The sequence below is a fragment of the Accipiter gentilis genome, chromosome 23, assembly GCF_929443795.1.
Source record: "Accipiter gentilis chromosome 23, bAccGen1.1, whole genome shotgun sequence".
NCBI lineage: Eukaryota > Metazoa > Chordata > Aves > Accipitriformes > Accipitridae > Astur > Astur gentilis.
This window is the reverse complement of record NC_064902.1, coordinates 14,629,482-14,655,173: the sequence shown is the minus strand read 5'-3', so window position 1 is coordinate 14,655,173 and position 25,692 is coordinate 14,629,482. Positions and strand designations below refer to the sequence as shown.

The 25,692-nt window shown below is 45.4% G+C and overlaps 2 protein-coding genes across 4 annotated transcripts in view; both read left to right on the top strand.

Annotated features, from left to right (window-relative positions):
• Nucleotides 1-3,433, top strand: part of FAM107A (family with sequence similarity 107 member A) — a 31,561-nt gene extending 28,128 nt beyond the window's left edge. For both annotated transcript variants that reach the window (XM_049826727.1, XM_049826726.1), the window contains one exon: nt 76-3,433. In XM_049826727.1, coding sequence (XP_049682684.1) covers nt 76-183 — 108 coding nt within the window. In that variant the 3' untranslated portion in view covers nt 184-3,433. The remainder of the gene's footprint in view (nt 1-75) is intronic.
• A 3,052-nt stretch (nt 3,434-6,485) lies between these two features.
• On the top strand, nt 6,486-25,288 carry ACOX2 (acyl-CoA oxidase 2). Of its 2 annotated transcripts, none has more exons than XM_049826699.1 (15): nt 6,486-6,634; nt 7,533-7,705; nt 8,819-8,981; nt 11,379-11,530; nt 12,054-12,161; nt 12,903-13,022; nt 13,490-13,605; nt 14,002-14,174; nt 15,277-15,439; nt 16,128-16,318; nt 17,462-17,623; nt 18,577-18,682; nt 21,505-21,722; nt 23,446-23,578; nt 24,509-25,288. In XM_049826699.1, the coding sequence occupies exons 1-15, from the start codon at nt 6,486-6,488 to the stop codon at nt 24,569-24,571; spliced, it is 2,190 nt and encodes a 729-aa protein (XP_049682656.1). In that variant the 3' UTR covers nt 24,572-25,288. The 2 variants fall into 2 exon arrangements, with proteins under 2 accessions (XP_049682656.1, XP_049682657.1); XM_049826700.1 differs by having other exon boundaries at nt 6,514-6,634; nt 7,528-7,705.
• Nucleotides 25,289-25,692: the final 404 nt, after the last annotated feature.

Genomic DNA, 25,692 nt, shown 5'->3' with positions numbered 1-25,692 from the left:
CCCACTGTTTTAATGTAGCTAATGCACTTCTGTCCTTTAGTACGCACAGATAACGGTGACTCTTCTTTCTTACAGCTGGAGAAAGAGCAGGAGAAGCAGGAAGACCATGCACCAGAATTCATTAAAGTCAAGGAAAACCTGAGAAGAACATCGACGGTGACCGGGGATGAGAAAGCAGCGTAGCTTCTGCCAAAACTCAACAGGGATCCTACCAAGGCCAGCTAACACTTACACGCTGACATCTCTGTACATGGTGGACATTCACAGCCGCAACATTGGGGCTACTTATGGTTATTAACACTTGCTCCAGTAGAAGGCACAAAAACGGTTTTCCTAGCCCAGGAAGTTGTCACTGTGGAAAAGGTGCAGTATTGACTGAAGAATTACTCACACAAGGAGATGCAGAGAGAAATGATGTTATTTCCCCCCCCAGACCGTGGGTGCACGCTAACCTCCAGCTAACTCTTGGTTAACTTTTGAGACACAGCGACTGTTTAAGCCAGGGAAGTCTGTGGAGGAATGGATTGGGGGACCCCTGCTTCTCCCTGGAGGCAGGCTCACCAGGCACAGGGTGACAGGAGGGCGGCTGCAGCTCTGGAGAACCTCCTGGAAACCTGGCGTGGTAACTAAAAGGGACAATCTGCGTATTACTGAGAACAGCACAGGTGACCATAGCGGCTTTCCCGAGGGTCACTGCTATGGCACCTGTGTGCGAGTCATGCCTGGCTGAGGCTGTGTGTCCCAGCAGCACACCCGTACTGTTAGAAAAATCAACCTCTGTGTGCCCGTACCAGTGCAGCACAGGCAGGCGCAACCGTTCTTCACGAGCGCCTTCAAACTGCATTTCAAACCTGTTTGAAAATAGCTATTTAGGCAGTTCCATGCTCAGGCAGAAAATCTATTGGACTGTACCACCAGTGCCCCAAGTGGGAGGCAAATGCTCTGTGCAGAAAGCAAAGGCTGCGTGTTTTCAGCGTGGGTGTTCGTGGAAGCGTGCAGTGACCAGCCAGCAGATCCCTGTGGATGTAGCAGACAGACAAACTGCTTCTTGCCCCTGGACTACTGAGCTTCAGCCCTTCACCCAGCAGCTGGACGTGTGCTACCATAGGGACCCACAAAAAAACGTCCTGTGTTTGAGAGGTGGTAACGTGGTAGTGTCATACTGGTGTCACGCCGCTGTCCTGTTAACCACCCTGCACACAGGTGGCATCTGTAGGCACCAGGGCCTACGGGGCATGAAGGTACTGATGGAAAACTATTTGTCAGTGCTTCTCATCCCCTTTTCCAGAGGTCAGAGCTGCCTCATTTCAGTTGCCACCTTGCAAAGCTAAAACTCTTGTCGCTGCTGGTATAGCAAAGCTGAGATAGACGGTGCGTTTGCGGCAGGTATGGACAGAGCCTACCACATTTATGGGGCACCCATGCCCTGAGGTGTCGACACCTAGAGCTAAAATTGCGCCTTCAGGAAGATCTCAGCTTCTTGCTTCTCACATCAGCCCCGATACAAAGCCTAAACAGCGTAACTCACCGACTGCCTTTGAACACTGGCTTTTGAATGGCAAGCCTCAATGGACCTAGTCAGCTGGGAAAGTAATACTTGGTTAAAAAATATCTACTATCTACATCTTCAGTGGACGCATGTGTAAATTAAGGGAAACTGGGGGTTTATCACGTATTTATTAAAAAGTCACTAATCCATTCCCTAGTCTCCCTGGTCCATGGGCTGTTTCATTTCAGAGCGCCGTTGCTCGACCTGGCAGCTTAAGTAGAACATCTGAGCCACATCACGTGTCAAGAGCAGTGACACAGGGACGGGGCTTCTGCAACAGATCAGACTATAAAAGCCCTTAACTCAGTTTCAGTCCTTGAGAGCCCCGTCTCATGGTACTGTCTCTGCGGTAGCTTTTAAGCCCCTTGCTCATCATGCTTATTCTAAACAAGTTTTTATTTCAAAAATCCAGTGCATATGGTCATTATGGGTCAAACAAGATCTGAAAGGATCTATTATGTCCTTTCCAACTGTGAAGCTTTTCATATAGGTTATGAGGAAAACCACAAGGAAGAAGCAGCATCAACTATTTTTTCAGGGGGAAAAAAAGCCAAATTTCTCCAAGAAAAGAAAGGTGTTGCTAAGGATGCTCATACACAGCTGTAAAGAATGCAGTATGATACTCCATAGATAACATCAGTTTAAATAACAAGCCAGAATTACTGTGCTGGGGTTTTGTGAGGGGTTATGGCACAGATTAAGTAACCTTGATCAAAGAGCTCAAAAAAATTCAGCAAATTAATTTGTAATTTTGCCACAGATGGAAGTGCACTCCAGGAGAGGCAATCTGTCGCTCCATATGCACCAGTGAAATCAGTGTTATCAGCTCACCCAGGCTGGGACGGGGGCATTTATGCAAGTCCTTGGGTGGAAGCCATCCGGTAAGGTCTGGGTAAGCTGAGTGCTCAGAAAAGGTTGAAAATATTTTGCTGCGGTCTTGTTAAGTATGCATATATTACTGGGGGGGGTGGCGGGGGGGGAGAAGCTCTCTCCCTTTGGTGTCCACCAAGCAGAGAAGGGGGCTGCACACCAACGCAGTCCATGATTGCTAAGGGGTGTCTGGGTCATTTTCAGCAGGTGTCCAGAAGGGAAAGGGAGGGCCAGATCATACTGTCCTAACTCTGGCTGAGCTAATAGAGCCACAAGAACTCCTTCCAGCGGTGGAGAGACAGCAGAAAGCCCTGACCCGGCTGCCCACGGGGACACCGTGGGCTGTAAGCTGGGATCCACCCGCACGTCCCCGCACAGACCCACCAAACTGGCCACAAGCAGCCGGCGCCGGCAGCTCCCACGGAGCCGGGACGGGCTGTCGCAGCCCCATGGCACACAGCGGGACACATGGTGCTTCGTCCCCGGCAAGAGCTGCAGGGTACAGCCTCCGTGACAGCACGTGGGAAATGATGCTTTTACTGTTCAAGCGTTGGCTTAAAAAATCACAGCATTTTCCAGCACAGCTCTTCTCACCTCTGCGAACCGATAACCGTCTCCCTGGCTGGGCTCAGACCCAGCGCCTGTCCAACCTTCACCGATGCTTTTGTGCTTCGTGGCGCTGCAGCGTGGAGGTGGCACCTGAAAAAAATATCAGTGTAGGCATTACCAGGAAGATTTTGGGGTAACTTTGTGTCTCTTTTTCTTTTAAATGAATTCCTCCCTGTGCCCCTAAAACACATTCCTGAATAAATGTGGTGTATCCAGAAGATACAGATTATCAGAGTATTGATGGAAGACAATTTTTTGCACTGTGTATGTTGCCTATGTGGTATAGTCTATATTCTGTGTTGATGTTTATACGTTTATATAAAAATATGTCATGCAACTCTACTTAATTAACTCACGCTGTTTAATGTGGACACTTCTGAAGAAATAAACTGAACAATGATTGCATGTTTTGCTCTTTTCCATGAGGAACTGAAAAAGCTCTGAGGATGCAAGCAGACAACAGCCAAATAAACTGAATGAACATAAAAATCGGTGAAGTCTGACAGCAAATTCTTTTAGTTCCATGTCAACCTACTCATCATCTGCACCCCGTGCTGCATCCATTGCCTATCCCCAGACTTCATCTCAATTTGCTGAAAGTTTAAGGGCACAAAAATTATGGAATCAGGATTTGTGCACTGCAACTTCCCATATGTTTGATTCCTAACTGGCCACGGATGCCCATCTGCCTCATAGGGTAAGACCCACAAAGCCAAGGAAACAGATTGCCTTTGGATTTAATTTAAAAACTCAGTTTTGAACTGAAAGGTAATCCTCGCACTAGTGAGCTCACTTCATTGTTTTTAAATATTTTTAAAGTGTTTTAGCAGCAACCAAAGACCACAGATTAAATAGATAAGAAAAAGAGAGGATGCTTCACATGTGCAGGTCACACACACCATGCTCCCCGAGAACCAGGACTAAAACTGAATGCAGCAAAACAAACAAAAAGGACTTCTCTGTCTCATTAACGATATCCTTAGCGGCACAGACGCCAACTTCCCACTCAGAACAAGGCAGAGATGGTGCTTGGATGTGTTCCTCTGACACGAGATATCCACTGGGGTTGCCACACTGGGAAGTACACAGTGTTCCCAACCTTCCACACCCAGCGGCACTGGAGTCGTCAGTCAGCTCATCGTTAGGGATGAGGGCTCATTGACTAAACCTGTTCTTTGGGTCAGGTTTCCAAAATATCTTCCCACCTTGTTGCCTCTTACAATAGCTCACTTGTTATCCTACCATGGTGGGTCGCATACTTCATTTCCTGGTGCAAACCACACAGAAGGAAATGTCTTTGCTGGAGACGGTGGCCTTTGGTGAGACACGAGATCAGGGGACTCAGGCAGGACTTTGTAAAATGTTTTATCAACATTTCACAGCCCCAACCAGCGAGGTTTCGATGGGCTATGCCCCGACACTGCTTACACTAATCACACACCTCCCTTCACGCACGGATGCCGAAGGCAGTCATACATATCATGACAGTTCCTCTTCTATGGAAGAGAGTAAGAAACAGTCATTTATTTTCTTTAAAGATATGCTGTGTTTTAGCTATGCACAAACTACTCCATTGCCTGGATTTTTTCTTTCTGCCAAGGTTTTCAATACCAGCTTTGCAATTTCTCCGTGTCATGCTGAGATCTCTTTTCCTACGCACTTACTCCTGAAGTGCTCCTGGATAGTTTGCTGCAGTGGAATTTCCTGACAGGGAATCCTTATATGTTACTGCCACGTTTACTTCTCGTTACTGTCTCAGAAATGGCAAATTCTGGTTTTCTTTCTCAAGCTAGTGGTATCCTCGGGCTGGCACTGGCTGAACCCCCCTTCTCGGGAATTCTCCTCTGCCTATCCTAGGTATTTCTCTATATTTAGATAATTTCCCCAAATTATCTAAGACTGCCACAGAGTGACTGGGTTTGTGCTGATAAAAGCATCATACGAAACCTGTGAGTCACCATGATACAGGGGATATCCATGCTTATGGAAATGGAGAAAAATGCAAAATTATCAGCAACATAATAATTGTGGTGTGTTCCAACACACCACGACCAGGTGCTCTTGTGGATTTTGTTGGTTCCCACCACAGCCCATGAGCTCGCTGGGCACCCCGCAGGCACGTGGAGCTGAGGCGTATGAGAATGCTGCTGAGTGCGCAGCTCCAGTGGCAGTCCAGCTCAGACTTCACCAACAGACTGGCAATGACCGACCCAGGCAGCACCCGGGACTGCGCAAATAAAAGCCTGCATGAACGTCAGGTTGCAAACAGTTTCAGGGACAGGCTTCTTCCAACCCGTCACCCCTCGCCCTTCCTTTGGGAGACCCAGATCTGCCAGCTGAACTGCAAACAGCACTTGAGAAGCACAAGGTTGAGTGCTTCTGAATCCAGCAGAAAAAAATAGCAGAGCAAATAGAGAAAGCACATGGATAACTTCAGAAAGGTGCTATTGCCTCCCAAGCACTGGCAACCCCGAGATACCGTAGGATGTGATGCTGTGCCATACAGGCTGGAATAGCAAGCAGTACATCCATAGGACACCTTATTGCTCTGGCAGGGTGACAGAGCCACACAGCATCTTTAATCTACCAGACTCATCCCTAACATACCATCCACAGCCCGTGAGCACACTCATTCCTTTACAGTCAGCTGTTCTGATTTATTGTTGCTCCTCACAGCTGCCAGGCTGCTCGGTTCACTCAGGCTCAAGCTTAAAATTATAGTTATGCAAAACTACATCTGATTTCCCATTCTTTTTTAACTTCTTATATTAAAGCAACTCTATGGTACAGTGAATCCCACCTGTTTCACCTCCTTCCCTGACAAAGCAGTTTCCAGTGAGAGACAAGCAGGTCTGAAGCAGCAGCACAGACTCATCGACGAACTGTGGGCAGGAGGGACTCCTCTCCCATCGCGTTCACGCTGATGTAGCCGGAGGGGGGATGAGTTGCCAGTTCCTGCCCACTAGACTCCGGGACAGACTGCAGCGGGGACCTGCAGTTCAAGATTGCCGGAGAGGAAGGCAGCACGCACCCCGTGGCAACCTCCCTCTGCACCCCGGCGTGACCCAGCCTGCGAGGCACATCCCCAGTCTCCTGACTTGCACCCCAAACTGTGGGAAGGGCCGAGGGCAGTGCCATAACTGAGCTGGGAAAACCTTGAGCAAGTAAAATCCACAGGCAAGGAGCAGTGAGAGCCTGAGAGGTGCTCTCCTCCACCCTGAGCAGACTATAAATAAAAAAATTAAAAAAAAATTAAAATAAAAAAAATTAAAAATACTGGGAGAAGGGCAGAACGTCACTTTGGTGACAGAGCTGGAAGTGCAGCCTCCAACGCACAAGTAGCCTGAAGTGAGATCAGAAAAACAGCAATTTTTTTAAATGCAGAGGCTCCAGCCCTTTTGATTTTATGCCTAGCAAGCACGCACACAGGCCGCTGCCTGCAGAGGTCAGCTCCGGCATGCTACCGCGCACACGCAGAAACACCCACGGGCCGGGTCGAGCTCCGCTGGCCTGGGGGACAAGGTCCCTGCAGCGGGGACGCTGGGAGCCACAGCCCAGGCAGGTAGGCAGCAGCCAGACGGCTCCCCGAAGGACTCGTGAGACAAGGTACGTGGGATTTCGCCCTTGCGCATAGCAGACAGACACAGAGATTTTTCTTACGCGGCCTCACGGAAGAGGGAGCTGGCAGCTGAGCCGTCTCCATGCTCCAGCGCCAAGTCCAGCGCTTCCTGGGATGGCTCAAGGGCAGGTCTGGGTTACTCCAACCTTGTGTACTCAGCATGCTGCTTTGAGGCTTTTCTCACGCCCAGGACAATAAGACACCTTGAATTAAAAGTCTGAATATCAGAAAAGCAGGAATTAAGAATATATTTGCAAAAACTTCCAGAGTTTATATTTCTTATAGTATTACAATTAGTTCAGGAAGGCAGGCAGCCTCTTCAAGGGAAAAATTCTGTTTTATTTTCCACACACCACAACTTTTTTTTACAAGTATCCTGTGACAAATCCTGCTAACGTGGGAAATTACAAGGTTAATGTAAAGCTGAGCCCCATGGGAAGCAGGATGGAAGCAGCATGGGCAGAGCTGCCAGCACCCACAAGTGCAGGTCTGGGAGCCTCTTGGCCAGCACCCGAGGGCTGGGCAGCGGTGGCAGCACCCACCGTGGGGGCAGGGACGGGCCAGGGCCAGAAGCTCCCTTAAACATTAACACATAGTTGTGGGATATTCCAGCGGTAACTTCTGGGGCGAACGGGTGAAAGAAAAAAGATTTTATGTTTTTAAAAAAAATCATAAACCCTGCATTTTGAGCTCTTGAAAGTGCCCTAAATTTTCATTGTCCGTATTATCGCAATGAGGACGAGACAATGCCTAAATATTCATGCAACCTCTGTGCAACACGTTGGCCAATTTGCAGAAACCACTTCTTGCTGCACCCAACACCTTCAGCAACCACCCACTGAAGGGGTGCCAGTGCCTCATAAGCCCCATCCCTTCCCAGAGCAGCTCAGCCTCCAGGATGGCTCTGATGGAGACCGGCAAGTACTCGCAGGGCTCGGTCCTTGGCAGCGTGAATCCCGACCTCGCCAGCGAGAGGCAAACGGCCTCGTTCAGCGTGGAAAAGCTGACGGCCTGGCTGGACGGCGGTGTGGAGCGCACTCAGTTACGGAGGGCGGTGGGTGAGTGAGCCTTGCGAAGCCCCTGGCCGCGGGCTGGTACGGAGCATGCCTACGTCCCCGCTGCTTCTGCTCCTCCTTTGCAGCACGGTGCATGGGTTTTGCGCTCCCGGGTATTTGCTTATAACCCATCTCTTAAAAAAGTGGGAGCGTGGAGATGGAGTCCTCTGTTGGTGTAAATCACCGTGACTCCTCTGCAGCCACTCCGTCCGAAGCTTTTCCCCTTCCCTGCTCCCATCCCCAGTACCTCTGGCAAGACTGGTTAAACTGCAATACAAGGACCGAGGGTCATACAGGCGAGCATCTCTGTGCGAGGGGGATGCGTGCAGGGACTAGTGCTGCTGCACAGCGATGCATGCCACGCGTGAACCGCAGCCAGCAACCCTCCTCGGCACGTCAGGCTCTTCCAGGTGGGGAATTCCTTGTGTGGGTTGGCTCAGCCAGGCTGAGCTGCTCTCACTCGCGATGGGTGTGCTGAAAAATGACTGCGTGCTGAGAAGGAACAGGGGAAAAAAACGCCTAAGTCTCTTTTGTCTCTGTAACTATATCCATATTATACCCTTACCAAATGAAAATGGCACAAGCCACTGGGATCACATGCTTCACAGTGCAACTGCAGTTCAGTATAACTTTAAACGTGAATGGTCTCAAGGTTTCAAGGCAAAAAGGGAGCAGCGGGAACGTTCGGGCTGACACAGAAAGAGCGAGCCCAAGAGTTCCTTTGCAACCCTGCAAAGGGCTGGTAAAGTCCCCAGCCAAAGCACTGGTGCCAAGTGGGACACACGGCAGCTCCAGCCGATAGCCACCCTCCGGGCAAAACCCAGCTAACCGCAGCTCTTGCTCCCCTCACATCATGGGAACGGCAATTAGAGACAGAGGGATCCATGGCATTTTCCTCCTGAGGCACAAAGTCACCTCCAACGCCCTGACCAGGGACGGTGCCTTACCCTGCAGGGTCCAGCACTGGCAAAATAAAACCTGCCTGCAGTCACCCTAAAAAGTCACAGCATCAGTACCCACAGTCCCAGCCCTGCCCGCTCCTCCCAAACAGGGCTCGAGGCACTGCCTGCACCTCCCCAGCCCTAGAAGAACCAACTCTTCTATGTTGCTTTGCAGTCGAAGCTATCGAACGCGACCCTGTATTTAGCAGAGAAAATCAGTATTTCCAGAGCCAGAATGAGAGGTACGAAGCAGCAGTCAGAAAAGCTGTTCACCTCCAGAAAAAGATGGATGAGATGGGATGGACTGACAACGGACCTGAATTTAAGTACATTTACAGGTAATTTTTATTTATTTTTTAAAATGTACAGCTAATTTTTTGTTGAAAGTTTTGTACGCCAACAAGAATCAGCTTTAGCAGAGGCTGGGAGAGGCCAACAGTTGACAGATAAGGTTTTGATACAAACGTGCCGCAGGTTTTTACTTTAGCAGCAAGCTCAGGAAAAGGGAAAATGATGATACACAGCAGGGGACTTCTCAAAGAGCAGCACACGGGTACAGCATGATAGATCACAGCAGTTCACATCCTCAGTGTGATATATCCACTTCGGCAAGCTCCTTACCTGTACTACAACTTGCATACCGCTCCTCAGGCATTTTTAAAAGTATAAGCAGAATTTGGAGTGGCGCTGGTTTAGTTACGTTACTGACTTCCAAATAAATTAAAGATGACATTTTCTCTATCTAGAAAACCTATACTGTATTAAAAAAACCAAACCACCAAACAACCTTAGTTTGTAGGTAAATGGAATAAAATACTTCACATAATCCTTCCCTTAAAAAATTTTCTTAACACTTTGCACAGGGTTGAGCTCCACATTTTTATTGCTTGCCCCTCCTTTCCCCCTTTGCTAAACAAATTACTGGCTTGCTGTTGCCTGGTGCACACTGGTGATTTGGTGGGGTTACACACCCAGTAAGAAGGTGCAAGTTCAAAAGTGTTACTCAAAAGTGCAACACCTGCACCTTACAAAACACCACCGATGTTCAAAGTCACTTTCCAATATTTCATCACATGAAAGATTATAATTTTTTATGCTAAGCTCTTCGCTGCCTAGAGTGAGTGGGACTGATAAAGGGCGAAATCTTCCATCAAGAGTTCTTGGACATGATCATTATATTCCCAATAAAAAGCAGCTCTCCAATCCTCCCTCAGAAGAAAAAAAAATCCTGGAAGATTTTAAAAACCTGACAAAAACCACAACCGTCTCTCCCACCTGGGCTTGCTTTTCTCAGGCCCCCTGACACCAAGGGCTTCAGCAGGGCCAGCCCTGTGCTACCACATTTTGCTGGATTAAGAGCACAGCCTGCCTCACAGGACAGCTCTTGTCTGATGAACACCAGGTGAGCACCAAGCTCTTACTGACAAAGTCCTGGTGCCTCCTGCTGCCAGACACAGTGAATCGCTTGCACACACTTAAAAGCCAGCTTTTTAAAATTGCAGTTAAAAGTAATGTTATTTCTGGATGGGCTGCCAAGGGTTCATTAAGTCTTTTTCTGTTAATCAAAGCAATTTCCCTTTAACTTCTTTGTTCATATTTCCCCCCCCACACGTTTTCAGCACGACTGATTCTCTCACGGGGCCAGTATAAAAGAAAGGTCGTAGTCATCTGTTAACAATAAAAGGTATCTATCTAGAATGAGATGCTCACTAGAGCACTGCCATAAAGCAACATGCTAACAGCCATACAGGCTACTGAGAACAGCACAGCCATTTATTTTTATGTGTGAGAGCACACGTACTTACATCCATGGGGTGATTCACCCACATTCTGAAGAATCCCAGGAAGAGGGACTATATTCCTCATAGTTTCTGAGGATTTCTCACAGACAAAAAAAGCTTAAAACAAATGAGTTTGATTTCCACCATGTAGATTTCTGTACCAAAGTTCCCATACACAGTTTCTGGAATAGTCCTTTTTAGGCTGTGTGCAGCTCTATCAGCTGGCGATGGCGAAGGACCTGACCAGACAATAAACCAGGTGTTACAAGGACGTATTTGAATTTTTCCACAGGAAAGAAACATCTCAAGTGAGGCCAAATCTCCATGAACCCCAGTGTTGTTCACTGGCAGTGACTGACAGCAAAAACCCAGGGAATAGTCCAGCAACAAACGCGATGTACCGAGACATTTCCTCAGAACAGGAAGGTTCAGGAAATCCAGGTCTCGGATGCTTACAGATGCTGCTGTAATTCAGTCTAATGTGCCCCATAGTGAATTGGCAGGATTTGGGGGTTTTAGGGTAGGGTGGTGGGGATTTTTTAGCTCAGCCTTAAAATGTGACTTAAATAATCAGGAAAAAAAATCCTATCGAGTAAAATAAAGATATGAAGGGCTCACAAACTACCAGAGCCACAGAAGCTTTGGATCTGGGCTGTGTTTTTAGGATCTCAGCATCTGCTACTCAGAACAGATAATTCCTCCAAGAGCAAGTGAAATAATGAGCTAGCAACACTTAAGCAAACTATGTTATGAAAGAAGGAACAAAAGCAGCTTAGAAGAGCACTTTTCCTGCAATACCGTGTTGATGCTGGAGGTTGGGTAAGGTATGACAACGCAGAAATCAAAAGGCAGTGGAGGTGGTACTGTCTGGTGACTGCCGCAGCGTCACTGCCGCATTCATCACATCCCTGGAACTTCATCTGTGTAAAAATACCCCTTGTGCTTCCTCTGCAGGGCACTGTCAGGAGACCTCGCCTTTCTCCTTCACCGCATCTTCATAAGAAGTATTTCGATGCTGGGCTCTGACAAACAGATCGCCAAATGGATTCCTCTCGCCACCCAGTATCAGCTCATTGGAAGCTACGCCCAGACTGAACTGGGGCACGGTAAGGCTGTAAAGAAAATGCAGCTTTTCCATAGGACAAAACGCTCTGGCCCAGATTCTCAGGGGAATTTGAGTTTAAGCTGTCCATGCTTCACTGGGGCAGGGGCGGCTGGGGGGAAATGCCACCTGCGTTAGAGGTTGATGTTCTCAGCGCTCCTCTGCAAGCTGGAGATGTGCTAGCTTCGGTTTTGCCAATGCGGAAAAAACAACAAAAGCAAGGGTGAAAGCTCATGGTTAGATAAGCAGGCAGCCACCATCAGTGGAGGGGATCAGCCAGGCAGCTTGCCCAAGTTGAGGGTTGTCACCTCGAACCAAGCAGCTTGCCCGAGTACCATGTGGCTCGAGATCTTTGCAGGAAATGGTGTGGCGTTGCTGGGAGCATTGTCCCACAGTTCTCGTCAGGAGGGTAAACCACAAAACCCTAGTAATACCCACACCAGCCTTCAGGGATCCTCCACTCCCTCCAATCTTTTGATACACCAGGAGATACACGGTTTTTTTTAATTTATTTTTTTTTTTTAAAGGAACTTATCTGCAGGGTTTGGAAACAACAGCAGTCTTTGATATCACTACGCAGGAGTTTGTACTGAACACACCAAACATTTCTGCCATGAAGTGGTGGCCTGGAGACAGTAAGTACCACACAAAATATTTGCCTCATTTGCCTCCTTCAGTTACTCAGTCTGCCCTGCTCAACCTCCACGTTTGAGGGCCCAGGTACTAGCAGAGGACTTCAGTAAGAGATGCACACGTCAAGAGGCAAGTAAGAAACCAAAGGGTTTTGTACAAGTTCAAAGGCCAGAAGGGAGCCACCATCATCCATCATAAGCCCTTGGGTGGCAGGGCTGGAGGACTTTGCTCAGGGAAACTCCTGCCTCTGCAGGAATCAATCTTCTCTCCTTTGTAAATAATACTCAGACAACCAAAAACTGCAGGGAGGTCATCAGCATAAAGGATTCAAGTCATCAGCCAGTCTCAGCATAAAGTATTCAAGTGTGAAATTCATGGCTCCCTTCAGGAAGGTATTTCACAGAAAATAACTGGAGTTACTCTTAACAGCCATAGCGCTTCCCACTCTCTCAGCACTGCATGAACTTTAACTACTTATTTTTTCTCATCTGCTGATGCAAACTGTTCATCCAAGCCTCACGAGCAGCGACAGAGGCAGAAGGATGATGCAACTTCTGAGAGCCAAAAGCAGGCTCAGGGTACAGATTTAGGCAATCTCCAGCTTCCAGCATCTGTGGATCACACCTGTGCTGACCCATATGTTAGCAAGACCTAACGCACAATTAGCACTGACTGCTGTTAACTGTGGAAGTGTTTGTACCGTACCTTGTCTTAAGGGAATGGGGCTGTTTTTCTTCTCGCAGTGGGAAGGTCAGCAACCCACACAGTGGTCTTTGCTCAGCTGTACGTCAACGGGAAGTGCTACGGCCTGCACCCCTTCATCGTGCAGATACGCAGCCTTCAGGACCATTCACTCTGCCCAGGTAAATGACCCCAGGCATCACAGCACTTGTGCAGGTCCTCTGCCTACTTTGCCCTTACATGTTTTCTAAAACATTGGGCCCACGGAGAGGGAGTTATAATTGCCAAAACCAAAGCAAGACAGATACCCAAGGCATAGTTGTCATTAACCCCAACCTTTTTATCTGAAGGAAGATTTAATGTATCCTCAGGCATATCCAGACCAAACCGCCTTCTTAACCAGAAGCCTGGGCTGCTCTGACCACCTCTGCACTAACACCTCAGTTCTGACCCCGGCCAACACGGGTGACCATGGGAACAAACTACCACGAGGCATTCGAATGCCTGTTTCATCCCTCGGGCAAGACCACCCATGCTGGGGAAGAAGCAGAGCTGAACGTGCCCTTCCTTTGAGATTCCCAGCCTGACACAGAACGGGGAGAAAAAAATTCAAATGGAAGTAAGCAGGCTATGTTTTCTCCTGCTGCAGGCATAACTGCAGGAGACATAGGTCCCAAAATGAATTTTGAACACATTGACAACGGCTACCTCATGCTACAGAACGTGCGCGTCCCCAGGGAGAACATGCTGAGCAAGTTTTGTGAGGTATGTACAGACTCACATCACAGACTTGCCCGTCAGACTCTCGTTGCACAGCCAGAGAGATGACAGTGACCTGCCTAAATTTAGGACAAAAATCTTCCTTTGAGGTGTCTGCAAGTCTCTGCAGTTTTATCAAGGGCAGAAGTTACCTGAATCCGAAATGAAACTCGGTGTCAGGAATTCCACATTCAAAGGTTGGGGATCAGGGGCAGGCAGAACCTATCTGAGCCAGAAGCCGTAAGAGTTTGTCTCTTCAAATGGATATGTTTCATCCATTATACATAAAAATATTTAGTTTTGCATTCAGTGAAGGATTTTGATGTCCGTTTTATTCTATGCATAGAGATTACACAACCACCATTGAAGAAGGTGGCACCTAACATCCTCTCTCTATTCTAGGTTCAACCAGATGGCACCTATGTAAGACGGGGGTCACAGAAGATTAATTATTTCACCATGACTACAGTGCGCATTTCCCTCATTTTAGATGAGGTTGTAACACCTTTAATGAAAGCTTGCACCATTGCCATCCGATACTCTGTGGTTCGCCGGCAGTCCAAGTTAAAGCCCGGGTAATGCCACGCAAGTCCACAGCAGTGGGAAGGGGACCATATACCATGTTCCCCCATGCCAGTCTGTATTTCTACTTTTCATCTTATCTTTCAGCACATCACTGGCTTATTTCCTGGCCCAGATAGGGTATTACAAACATGCTTTCCCATTATTTACATTAATGGGCTTCAGTCAAAGTACAAGAGAATGTTTACAGTTCTTTCTAAGATAAGTTTCATAGTTCAAATAGGTCAGCGGTTCACATAGACAACTTATTTTTCTTATAACTGGCCTTTCCGTGTAATCCCATCACTCAGCAGAATCCAGACAAAGATGACAAGTTGTTGAATTCCTATTCCATAGCGTCCTACTAGTGGGTGCCACATTAAAATATCTTCCAACATCCACACTTTACAACACTGAATGTTATTAGTCTGGTAAGAATCCCTGTAACTTTTAAGTAGGTATTTTCATTTGAATGGATTTCAAAAATTTCCACTTAAATCTCCTTTCAAAAGCATAGACATCCTAATGAGAACGTGGTTTGGTTCAAACGCAAACCAAACACAAGAGCACAGCATGCTGAACTATTGTAATAATGAATTCCATCATTTGAAGTCCCAAGTGTACTAACCACAGCAGCAGTGGTAAAGAACATCCAAAAAAAGCTCAGAAAGCTTAAAATAATTTAGACGCAAATATTTTCACAGAAACCCATCTACGCCCAGGACCACAAAGATCCAGTTTGAAAAGCAAAAGTTTTTCAGGGTGCAATGCCACCACGTCCCCTGTAACACCTAAAAACTCGCTGTCCTTGAAGGCTTTATCCTCATCCTCTCCCACAGACCCTGTTCCCCCTCTGTACTGACCGATCACACAGAGCCTTTTCTACTCTGTTAGGATGGTTCACCAAAACAGCAGAAAAATCCCTTTTTTCCTAGTCAGGCTTATTTCTCTAACAGCTTAGCTAGCTGGGCAGATTTGCTGCCACATCAGCTCAGTCCTGTTCGCATACTGCTTTTTGGTAATGAAAAATGCCATTTTTCATTATGCGATAGGTAAACTAACAATAGCTATGGCCACGTCTGCGCTTTCCCTACTTCATTAGCTGTCTTCCAACAGGGAACAAGAAGCAAAAATCCTCGACTACCAGACTCAGCAAGAGAAATTGCTGCCCCAGCTGGCAGCAGCCTACGCCTTTTATTTCATCAACGACTACCTGCAGGAGCTATTCAACAGGGCGTACAGAGAGATCCAGAGGAAGAACTTTGACATGCTGCCAGAGGTGAGCTGCAGCACAATTAGCTCGTACAGCACTTCTCAGCTCTGAATATCAAAGTATTTTAGCAAACTGGACAAGCATTCCTCTCACCACTAGATAACTGGAGAAAGAGGAAGCACTAAGATCAAATGGCACATCCTAGGTCCACAACCAGTCAGCAACAGCATTTGCTTTACCACCCCAAATTTCTCATTTTGGGAACTATTGCAGAGTGAAAAGTCCTTGAAAAGCACATCCGTTTGATAAAACCTTGTTCCAAGTAGCTGATGGCACAAAGCGTTATTTCACAACTTCATCCACAAAGCACATGCAAATAAATACTCACTTCTGAGCCAAAACCAAAAATGTGACTTTTTAGATAGAACATAAGATTCTTGCAACTAGAAGCCTGAAATGAAAACACACTCTGAACAAGGGCAGCCAAAGCCACTGCTGGTTGAGAGAAACCCTAAAATGCATAAACAGACCACAGCATGCCCAGCACGAGGGTGTGCAGCATCCCAGGCAGAAACCAAAGGCCAGGCTCAGGGAGCTGGGTGCTACACCAGCATGCAAAGGAGGATTGGACAGGGAATTCATGCCCAGAAATTAATCGCACAAAATTAAAAAAAGGAAACTTATTCTGAGGATTGGTTTAGAACACTTTCACCATTAACACTCTGCTTTTTTTTTTTTTTTTTTTTTTAAACAGCTCCATGCATTTTCTTCTGGCTTTAAAGCCATGGTTACTCAGTTCAGCACTTCAGCAGTGGAGATCTGCCTCCGGGCATGCGGCGGACATGGTTACTCCTTGCTGAGTGGACTCCCTTCCTTGTATACTAAAATAGTTGCCTCTTGTATTTATGAAGGGGAAAACACCATTTTGTTCCTGCAAACTGCCAGGTAACAATTCAAATCTGTTCATCTAAAAGCCTTCCCCCTCATTTATTCAACCTCTACCACTTCTCCAAAACCAGTAAAACCAGCTACTCCTTTCTCACAGCACCTTCTAAAAATACAGTTCAGGACATAAACTATTCATGTCTTCTGTCTAACATGCATGGAGGTGTGTGGGAATCGGATTATCTCTTCTATTTTTGGTTTTGGGACATATGCAGGTGCTATTCTGCATAACCTCATTTTCCTCTTCGTCTAGTAGTGCAGCAAAAGCATTGCTATACAAGTTTTGCAGTTTATTTTAAAGCAACTGATGTTAACACAATATCGGTAAGTGAGGTTGATTCAGAGAAGGCAAAGTTGTTGGTTACTGAAAGCAGATGAGTCATGCTCCAAGAACATCACTTTCCTCCGAACGCACAGACTGATGATTATCCAGAGTAGATGAAATACAGGAGAAAGAAACCACAGCTGCTTGAACTTTTAATAACATGCATTTTTACTAGAAGGAGTACACCAGTACACTTCCCAGGGACAGAGGTGCTACCACATAGTTCTGTGCTTGCATGCAGACACTTCTGCACCCATTCCTGCCTCTTCTTGCAAGATCAATACCAAGGTCAAGAGAAATGCTGTAACCTTTTACTTCCAGACCTGGTCAGTCTAGGTCATAGCAGAGGTGCCAAAAAAAGTAAGGGAGTGGGGAATGCTCCTTGGACATGTTTATCTCCAAGAACGGGTCTCATGTTTCTTAACGTAATGAGCTGGGGATCACAGAGGGCAGGACCAAGACACCATTACGACTCCCAGAGCATTAAGTCTCAGGCTGCAAAGTTGGTAATGTATCTAATCACCATGCTGCTGAGACTGCTAATAGACACAGCAAGTTTCTTGCTAAAAATTCATCACTACAGATTGCTGTAGCATTAAATACGGTAGACAGGCTACACCTGAGACCCATCACAGCTCAGGTTACTGCAAACAACACGCAAAACAAAAGGTCATTACTTATTCAAGTCCATTCCAGACCACTGATGGGATGGGTCACACCCTGCTGCTCCTCACCCAAGCCCACCTTACTTTTTGCATGACCATTTGCTGCGTGGGGATCACAACCATACCCTGCTCTGACTGTCACCCTCTTCCCAGGTTCCTGATTAAGTGCTTCATGGCAGCCAGCACTGGCCAGCCTGTTCCGCCATCTGTCACTTATCTGGCTGCAGTGACACCGGAGAAATGTCCAGCCAAGAACAAGTTGGATTTTCTCAGTCCAGATATTTACATTGAGGCCTATCAACACATGGCAGCCAGGTCAGTACAGAGGATGGGAGATGCGGTTTCTCTCTTTGACATCAGAAATGTGTTAAGAGCTCAGCTTCTTCTTCGCTTTAAAGGGAGGTAAAATAACATAAGTTACTCAAGAATTGACACCATCTGCTCCTGGAAAAGAAAAGGAACACTCACACAGATTAACAGCCATGTCAAATGTTCAATATGAAGCTTTCACATTCAGAACATCAGAACGCGCTACCTAACTAACAAATATATTCCATATCCCTGACCACACCATTGGGTTGCCATCCAGTAAAACCTTTAGGCAACTGGACCCTGTGCAATTCTATAAAGTTGAAATTTCACATACCTCTGACACTGATGTTTGTTTTCAGTTAACACCACAGCAAACACAGAGCCCCTCATTCTGTCTGTAGCCTTTCAACTACACATTCAACTACTCTACACAAATAAAAATGGGATCATGAGTGGTCTCATTAGTATTATGTGCACAGTTATGGGCCATATAGGTGTCATGTCTGAAAACCAGGTAAACAGATAGACAACCCTGCTACCATTCAAATCAGCATAAAAACAGAGCCATTCTTCTGAAAGCTTCAGTGTCAACGGGAGCAGGATTTGGATCCCAGTGTAGAAAAGTAGACATGTAACATAACATCAGTCCAATATTATCACCACTTTATTTTGTTTTGCAAACTCTCCTTACACAAAGACAACCCAAGTCAGCAGACCCCCTCGAAAACTACCCTGGAAGCTGAGAAGGCAGAAATCCTTCAGTACCAGGGTGGTCTGGGTGCTTCTCCCAGTTTGTACTTAGATTTTTGCATAATCTAAGTTCACTCATACTGAGCATAGATAACTTCAAATGTCAGAAATGCCATTTTGCCATACGATCACACACGAGTCTGAGTATGAAATGAGTGTATGTGGGCTGCTACATTCATATACAATATGCTTTTTCAATTTTCTAGACTCATAAACAGTACAGCAGCTAAACTACAAGACTTGATTCAGTCTGGAGTCAAAAAGCATGACGCGTGGAACCAGTGCACAGTGCAGCTGGCGCAGGCTGCAAAGGTTAGCAAAATTTATCTGCTTATTTGATGTTTGTCTTTATGATACAATATGCAACAGAAACAGCATAATTGGCTTAAAGTCTCAGTGCTGTTTATTGTTTTCTGTCAGCATCTAAGGGACACTACAAAGACCAGGGCACCATTGTGGTCTGCATTGTGGAAAATTTGTAGTAAGAAGTGATTCCTGATCTGAAGAATTTGCCATATGAATAGGCCAGGTAGAAAAAGACTAGAGAGAATAGAAATGAAAGGGAGAAAAAACCCAAACATTCACAATTATGCTGCTGCTACTAGCAGAATCAGACCTCCCATATCCTGCAAGAAGAATCCACCATCTCTGCTAATGCTCATCTTTTTATAAGAATCCAGCATTTCTGGCTCCCAGAGGAAAGCCTCCCCAAAGCCACCCTGCTGAAAGCTGTTGGAGTCACAGCAAGGGTGAAACATGCCCGGTGTTTCTTACATCTACCACTCTCACAAGGAAAGATAACTGCAGGGAAAACAAGGAAAAGCAGTGATAAGTGCAATGTTAATTACTACTAAAAGAATAATCAAATCAAAGCCAAATTAATAACAGATTCAAACCCAACTCCCAGTTCACATGGATTAGACAGGTAACCAGCATGCCTTCAGCTGAAGTAGGATCAGGACAGCAGCATTTGTTCCCCAAAACAGGGGTTAGTTAGTACAGAACTAAGCAGAAAAGAAAGCAGTAAGGGAGAAAAGCCCTAAATTTAAATTAAAACCAAAACCACTGATAGTTCAGTATCTCTAAAAAACAAAACTCTTTTTTTAATATGCAATTAAATGTAATTCCTCTACAATTATGGTAAAAGTCTTCCTTCCTTCCTAAGCTAAGGAAAGGAAAATTTTGAAACACATCCGCAGCTTATTTTAACTTCATTCAATTTTTAATGAAAAGCATCTTGCTGTGATCTAGTGTTCAGCCAGAGCCAACCCAAATTGAAATGGACTTCGCAAGAAGCCCTTGACATGGGAAAAGGGAACCCTACACATACCTAACTGTGGTGATACCTTCTTGGGGATTCCATAGTAGGGAACAGCTCCCCTGTAGTCAGTCAATTAGATGAAGTCCTTGATGAGTCAAAGTCTCCCAGCAACAGCCGAGATCCTTTCAAAACCATCGGAAGCATTGATCTGCTCATACCTGTAAGCACAGTTATAATCCTTCAAAGCAAGAACTCACTGAGTAAGGGAGCAAAGGCTTGATCTCAGCAGCAGCACTTTTTGTGGTCACCTGTCTGCTGTGCATCACCCCCCATTTTCAATTACACAGACTCAACGGAAGCAGCAAGTATCCAATGCCGTAAGCAGAACTGCTTCAAAAAATAAAGGAGACCTCCTATAAACAAAGTGACTTTTAAAAATTACTTTCCCAATAATTGTTCAAATGTAACTATATTTTTAGTGGAATGAAACTGAAGCAAAATGTTCCTATTTGAGATTACCTCTAGAAAAGGCTCTGACAAGCACTCCCCGCACACAAACCTGAACAAGCTGTTCCCTCCTGCACCCACTCAAATGGGTGGCCGCGATCTCTGGACTTAAGAGCAGGGGAGACCACGTGTCAGAGGAGGAGCTGGAATCCAGCTCTCTCCGAGAAGCAGGGAGGAGAACCTAGACACAGGACTAGTCAGAGATAAACAATTTCTGAAGAGCCCAAGATATGCAGAGGGCTGGCTGTGGTATTGTCAGTGGCGACCGTGCTGCTAGACTCTCCAGAAAATGGGATCTGGGCCCCCAAAGTTTCTTAGCTACTTCAGGGAAAGGAAGAATCACCCAAAACCCTTGAGCTTTCCCCGTAACTTTAAAACCTCGATAGCCTGCAGCCTTCTTGGGCCACTTCTGCATTTACTACTTCTTCCACACCTTCCCCAGAGACTCACCCACACGACTGACAAGGCAGCTCTACGAACGGATGCCTGCCAGCTCTCAGCTGAGTGGCTCAGACGCTGGGTACGGCTTTGCTGCAGACTCCACCCTGGTTAATTGCTTGAGGAGACAGCCAGCTTCTCAGGCAGGTTCTGCAGTCCACACTGGCCTCCACGCTGCTTGACCATGCTTGCAGGAAGAGCTGCAGAACAGGTGTGCCATGCTTACACCCACAGCTGGGAGGAGAACAGCAGAGTGGGGGAGTGAACCCACACCGATACCACACCACCAACCACCCACGGTAATGTCAGCATAACAAGAGTCACCCCCACAACGAGGTGGAGTCAGCTTGCTTCATTTGCTCTGCACCTCAGCTAGTATTTCTGTAAGACGCTCTGCTGGTGTCCGACCCAGAAATCATCACTTTACCTAAAACCACAAAAGCGAGAGATAAGTTTGGTTGCTCTTCTGTGACAACAGATATTTTCAGAGCTGAAGCCCTGTAGACACTGAGCCCAATGTACCATGAGCCCAAGGTCCTCAACAAAAGAGTTTTCTCCCGTTGATGTAGAACCAATATTCACTTGCTAGGGGTCAACACAAGCACATTCCAATGTGTTTCCATCACACTAACTCTTTGGGGTATTCATCAGAAATATTTAGAGTAAGTACTACCATGATTTCTGAAGCAATTTTCTAGAGTTTACAAATACCACAGTGTTGACTGTTTAAACCCCCAATTCTCTCCTCTACTGCCGCTGTAAGACATGAATGCAAAAGGCCTGGTCAACCAACAAACAAAGAATACAGACTGGAAAAGTGCCAGGGAAATGAAAAGGTTTTATATTCTTTGCGAGAACATTTGTGAGTCACTTGGCCTACTAAAAGTGTTTTGAGGTGCATTCACTGTTGATTGCATTTGTTTTCCAGGCTCACTGCCACTACATCACAGTGAAAAACTTTGCAGAAACTGTGGAAAAACTCGAGACCCAGCCTGGCATCCAGAAGATTATGAAACATCTTTGTGACCTCTTTGCGTTACACGGGATCTTCTCAAATGCAGGAGTCTTCTTGCATGACGGATACATATCTGGAGCTCAAATGGACATGGTCACAGCATCATACCTGGACCTCCTGGCTGTTATTCGGTGAGCTGCTCTAGCATGAGAGGAGATATACAGCTATTCAGTTTGTCCCTGTGATAGATATAAAACAGTGCTGCTGTACCTATGGCAACATCTCTAAAGTCAATTCACCTCATTCGGTTTTTATTTTCATTGCTTGGCAGCACTAGAAATTGATTGAAACATCTACACAGAGCTCGTTTTCACAGCAAAACACACCTAAGCATCCAGTTCCTCTGCAATCTCTAAAGTTCCGTAACATTGAATCTTAAATTATAAATCAAGAAATCCTGAACACTTTCTACCATTTGCAGTAGGTGAAAAAGCAGGAAAATACGTAGTCAGAACAGCACTGGCAGGAGGCAGCCACAGCAACCGATCATACGCTGCAAAATCTGCTTAAGCCGCAGCTAATACAGCCTACTCTGTTGCCATGGCCAAGTTGCAACTGGTACTCAAACAGTCCTGCCTACAGCTAGTTCAGATGCATCTGCTCGACACCATTTATTACTAACTATGTGAATTCTGAGATATGCTAAGGTTTTAACTTACAACACTCACAAAGGCTTTTTGACAAAGGGTTCATCTTTCAGTACTCAGTGCTGTTTATTAAGAACAGATTAACTTACGGTGCAGAGAAATGAGTTGCTACTGTATGCAAAATTCTACTTAAGCCACCTGGAGAGAAACAATACACCATAACCAAGAGCTGAACAGGACTGAGCCAAACAGCAAGCACTTTCAGAACTCATCACAGAATTCAAGTTAAGCGATAAGCGTAACATAACATTTTCAAAAGCCTAACACATCGTCATCTCTGGAATTCATTGCAACATCTCTGCGTTAGTCCATACCTTGTTAACAGGATTCAAGAACAGAGTGGGTATTTACCTGGGTGATTCCAGTCAGTTACAATTAGTAGAAAAGATACAAACGCCTCCCAGCCTGTAGCAAAAAACCAGCCCTTCCCAAACGCCCAAACAGCCCTTCCCAAAAAGAAACTGGTAGATTCAAATGCCAACATTTGAGCAAACCGCTTTGCACCCCTGTACATCAGGTGTGGGGTACAGCCAGCACAACTTCCTACACTCAGGACGATGGGAGGACAAGGAAAGAAACCATCTCCTGCTTAGAAGATGATGCTGGCATTACATACTTGTCCTTATGCTCTAGCTATCTGTTGCTGATTGCTGTCAGATTGGCTCCTGGGCTAGATGGGCCCTTGGTGCGGTTTGGGTTGCTTTGTTATTACAGACACAAAGAGAGTAGAAGACCTTGACACCCCATGATGAGGTAACAGAGCAGAGTAGACGAAGATCAGCAAAGCACATCCATCTAGCAGCAACCTTACTCCATTTTGTAAGACAAACACATACAGCATAAGGAAAACGAAGCAAAACAAATGACAAAAACCAAAAGCAAGAACTGCCAGAGCCTGCTGAGAAAACATCTGACATGAGATTGAGTCCTAAATTAGGGTATTGGGGACCGACCCCAGGTGATTAGGAGACCCTGCAAACACCCATTCAACTGCACAGACAACTCAGGGCATTAGTAGAACATGCCTCTGAGGAATCAAAACAAGCAGGATTTTCCCCACAGTCTAAGCAAGGGGAAAAACTGGCACAAGCATTTTAGACTGAGGAACTTGGACAACCGACTTTCCAGTTTACCTTTGACTTAACTTTCCTCCCTTACAAAGCAATACATGCTTCAGTAACATGAATGTTGCTCACCTACTCCATAGGAAGGACGCTGTTCCACTAGTGGACGCTTTTGACTTCACAGATAAGACCTTGAATTCTGCGCTTGGCAGTTACGATGGACAGGTTTACCAACGGCTTTACGAGTGGGCTCAGAAGTCACCGACCAACAAGCAGGTATGGACGCTGGATTACAGCCAGGCAACTTCTGCATTAGCTAGAGCAGAAGTTGTTTACTTTTCTTTTAATAAAAGCAGTACAGATAAAAGTGGAATGAGAGCTTTTAATTCTTAGGATCTCACTCTGAACAATGACCTGTGATACTCCAATTATGCCACCTATAGTCTTAGCCCAGACATTTAACCTAACGATGAATTACAGCCCCCAGAGTACTAGAGCTTGTACTAGAGAGCAGGACTGTCATGTGCCACCAATGTGGTTTTGGTTTTTAACCACTGAGGTAACATTGTACAAAATAAGCTAAAACAAAAGTCTTTTTACATAGTTGACGTATTATGGAGCAACACTAGATGGCTGCAAGAGCCGCTAAATGCAGGGTATTTTCTATACAATGGTACTTTTACTAGTGCAATACTTAAATCTTTTTAATAATATGTTTAACCAGAAAGAGTATAAACGTTAAACAAGGCAATTTCTTCCTTCATGGTCTTTAGCACTTTACTTTCACTTCTTAATTCATCCATATTGTGGAGTAATGTAAAATTTTGCACGATGTAAATAGCTATTGCTCTGTTTGAAAGCTCATTTTGCCTTAAGTGAGATTTTTACTGTGGTAATCAGCAACCCTTTGAAATTCTACAGCTGAACACAAAATTTGCCTTCAGCAAACATTCAAGTCCAAGCATATTTTTTGAAGTATGCTGTCCCGTTTGGGATGAGTATTGTGTACTAGTTACGAAGGACAGCACGTACTATAGGGAAAGAGATCTTGCACATAGCTGAAGTAGCTGGTGGTTTGGCGTGGTCTGGTTTTTTTTAAATAGTCTAGCTTTCTGTATTTCAGAGATCGTTCTTAAGAAAAAAATTATAGCTTTTTCCTTCTTCTTAATTACCATTAATTCCCTTCCACATTCTCTTTCTGAACAGATGAGCCCAGCCTACGAGAGGTATTTGAAGCCACTTCTTCACAAGACACTATCGAAATTATGAAGACCATGATCTAAGTGAAGCCACACATTTCCTCCTGTTCTTTGTGCAGCAGTATATTTATGAAGCATCAGTAATGATTAATCTTAATTAATAATCAGTTGCTTACTCGCAGTTGCAACAAGTATGAAACAAGATTCTTAGCCAGCCATTTGTCTTTAATCAGACAGAAGCCAAACGATGCTGAGTGGTACCCACTGCTATGAGGCAATCTAGTCAGAAACAGCCTAGGGTTTGTTGTTTTCTAACCTGAAGTATCCTGATAGCATTAAAACCATGCCATTTTGGCTTTCTTATTCTTTTTCTAAATCCACTATATGATGATTAAGGAAAAAAAAATACCAACCAAACAAAACACATTATGAGGTCCCCCTCAGTGCATGTTTAACTGTACATTGCCTTCAAAAAAAAACCCAACACAAAAACAAAAAAAACAAAAAAACCAACACTTTACTGAAAAATCCAAGGAAGGTAAAATTATGGTCCTTGGTTTCTAGGAACAACTTGTGCTCTTAGATCAAAAAGTATATGAGAAAGTACATCTGTTTGGACAATTAAAATAGCTCTTAACTTGCTCAGCAGTCGAGTATTCCTGGCTAATGAAGATTCAGACAAAACTGATGCCAACTCCAGTCTGCAGAATTTACTTTCCCATTAACAGCCACTCATATTGTCTTCCTGTAAATCTTGGGCTCCAATAAAGTGTATTATTTGGAATAACGCTTCTCTAATTATTATATTTCATAATTATGGAAAGGGCAGGCTAATCCAGGCCAGTCATTAATTTGCTAGTAAATGAAGTGTTGCAGAGAACATCTTGTGATTATAATTCAATGCCAGTTAACACACACGTTGCAGGAAAGACACAACCACTTCTCCTGAGCTTCATCAGTTCAGCTTTTCTTTTCCCCTTTATAGGAAGAATAAAGCTCTTACTGCCTCTTATTAGAAAAGTCAAAAACCCTGCAATGTATGAAGAAGAGGAGAAGACAAAATATGACAGAGAAATACACGCCTGAGACAGGCCTTCTGAGTGAGAGCTGGGATGGAAAGTTCCCACCTTCAAGAACCAGCAACTACCATAGAAATCCAGACCCCCTCTTACATCCCCAAAGAGCTGTGGT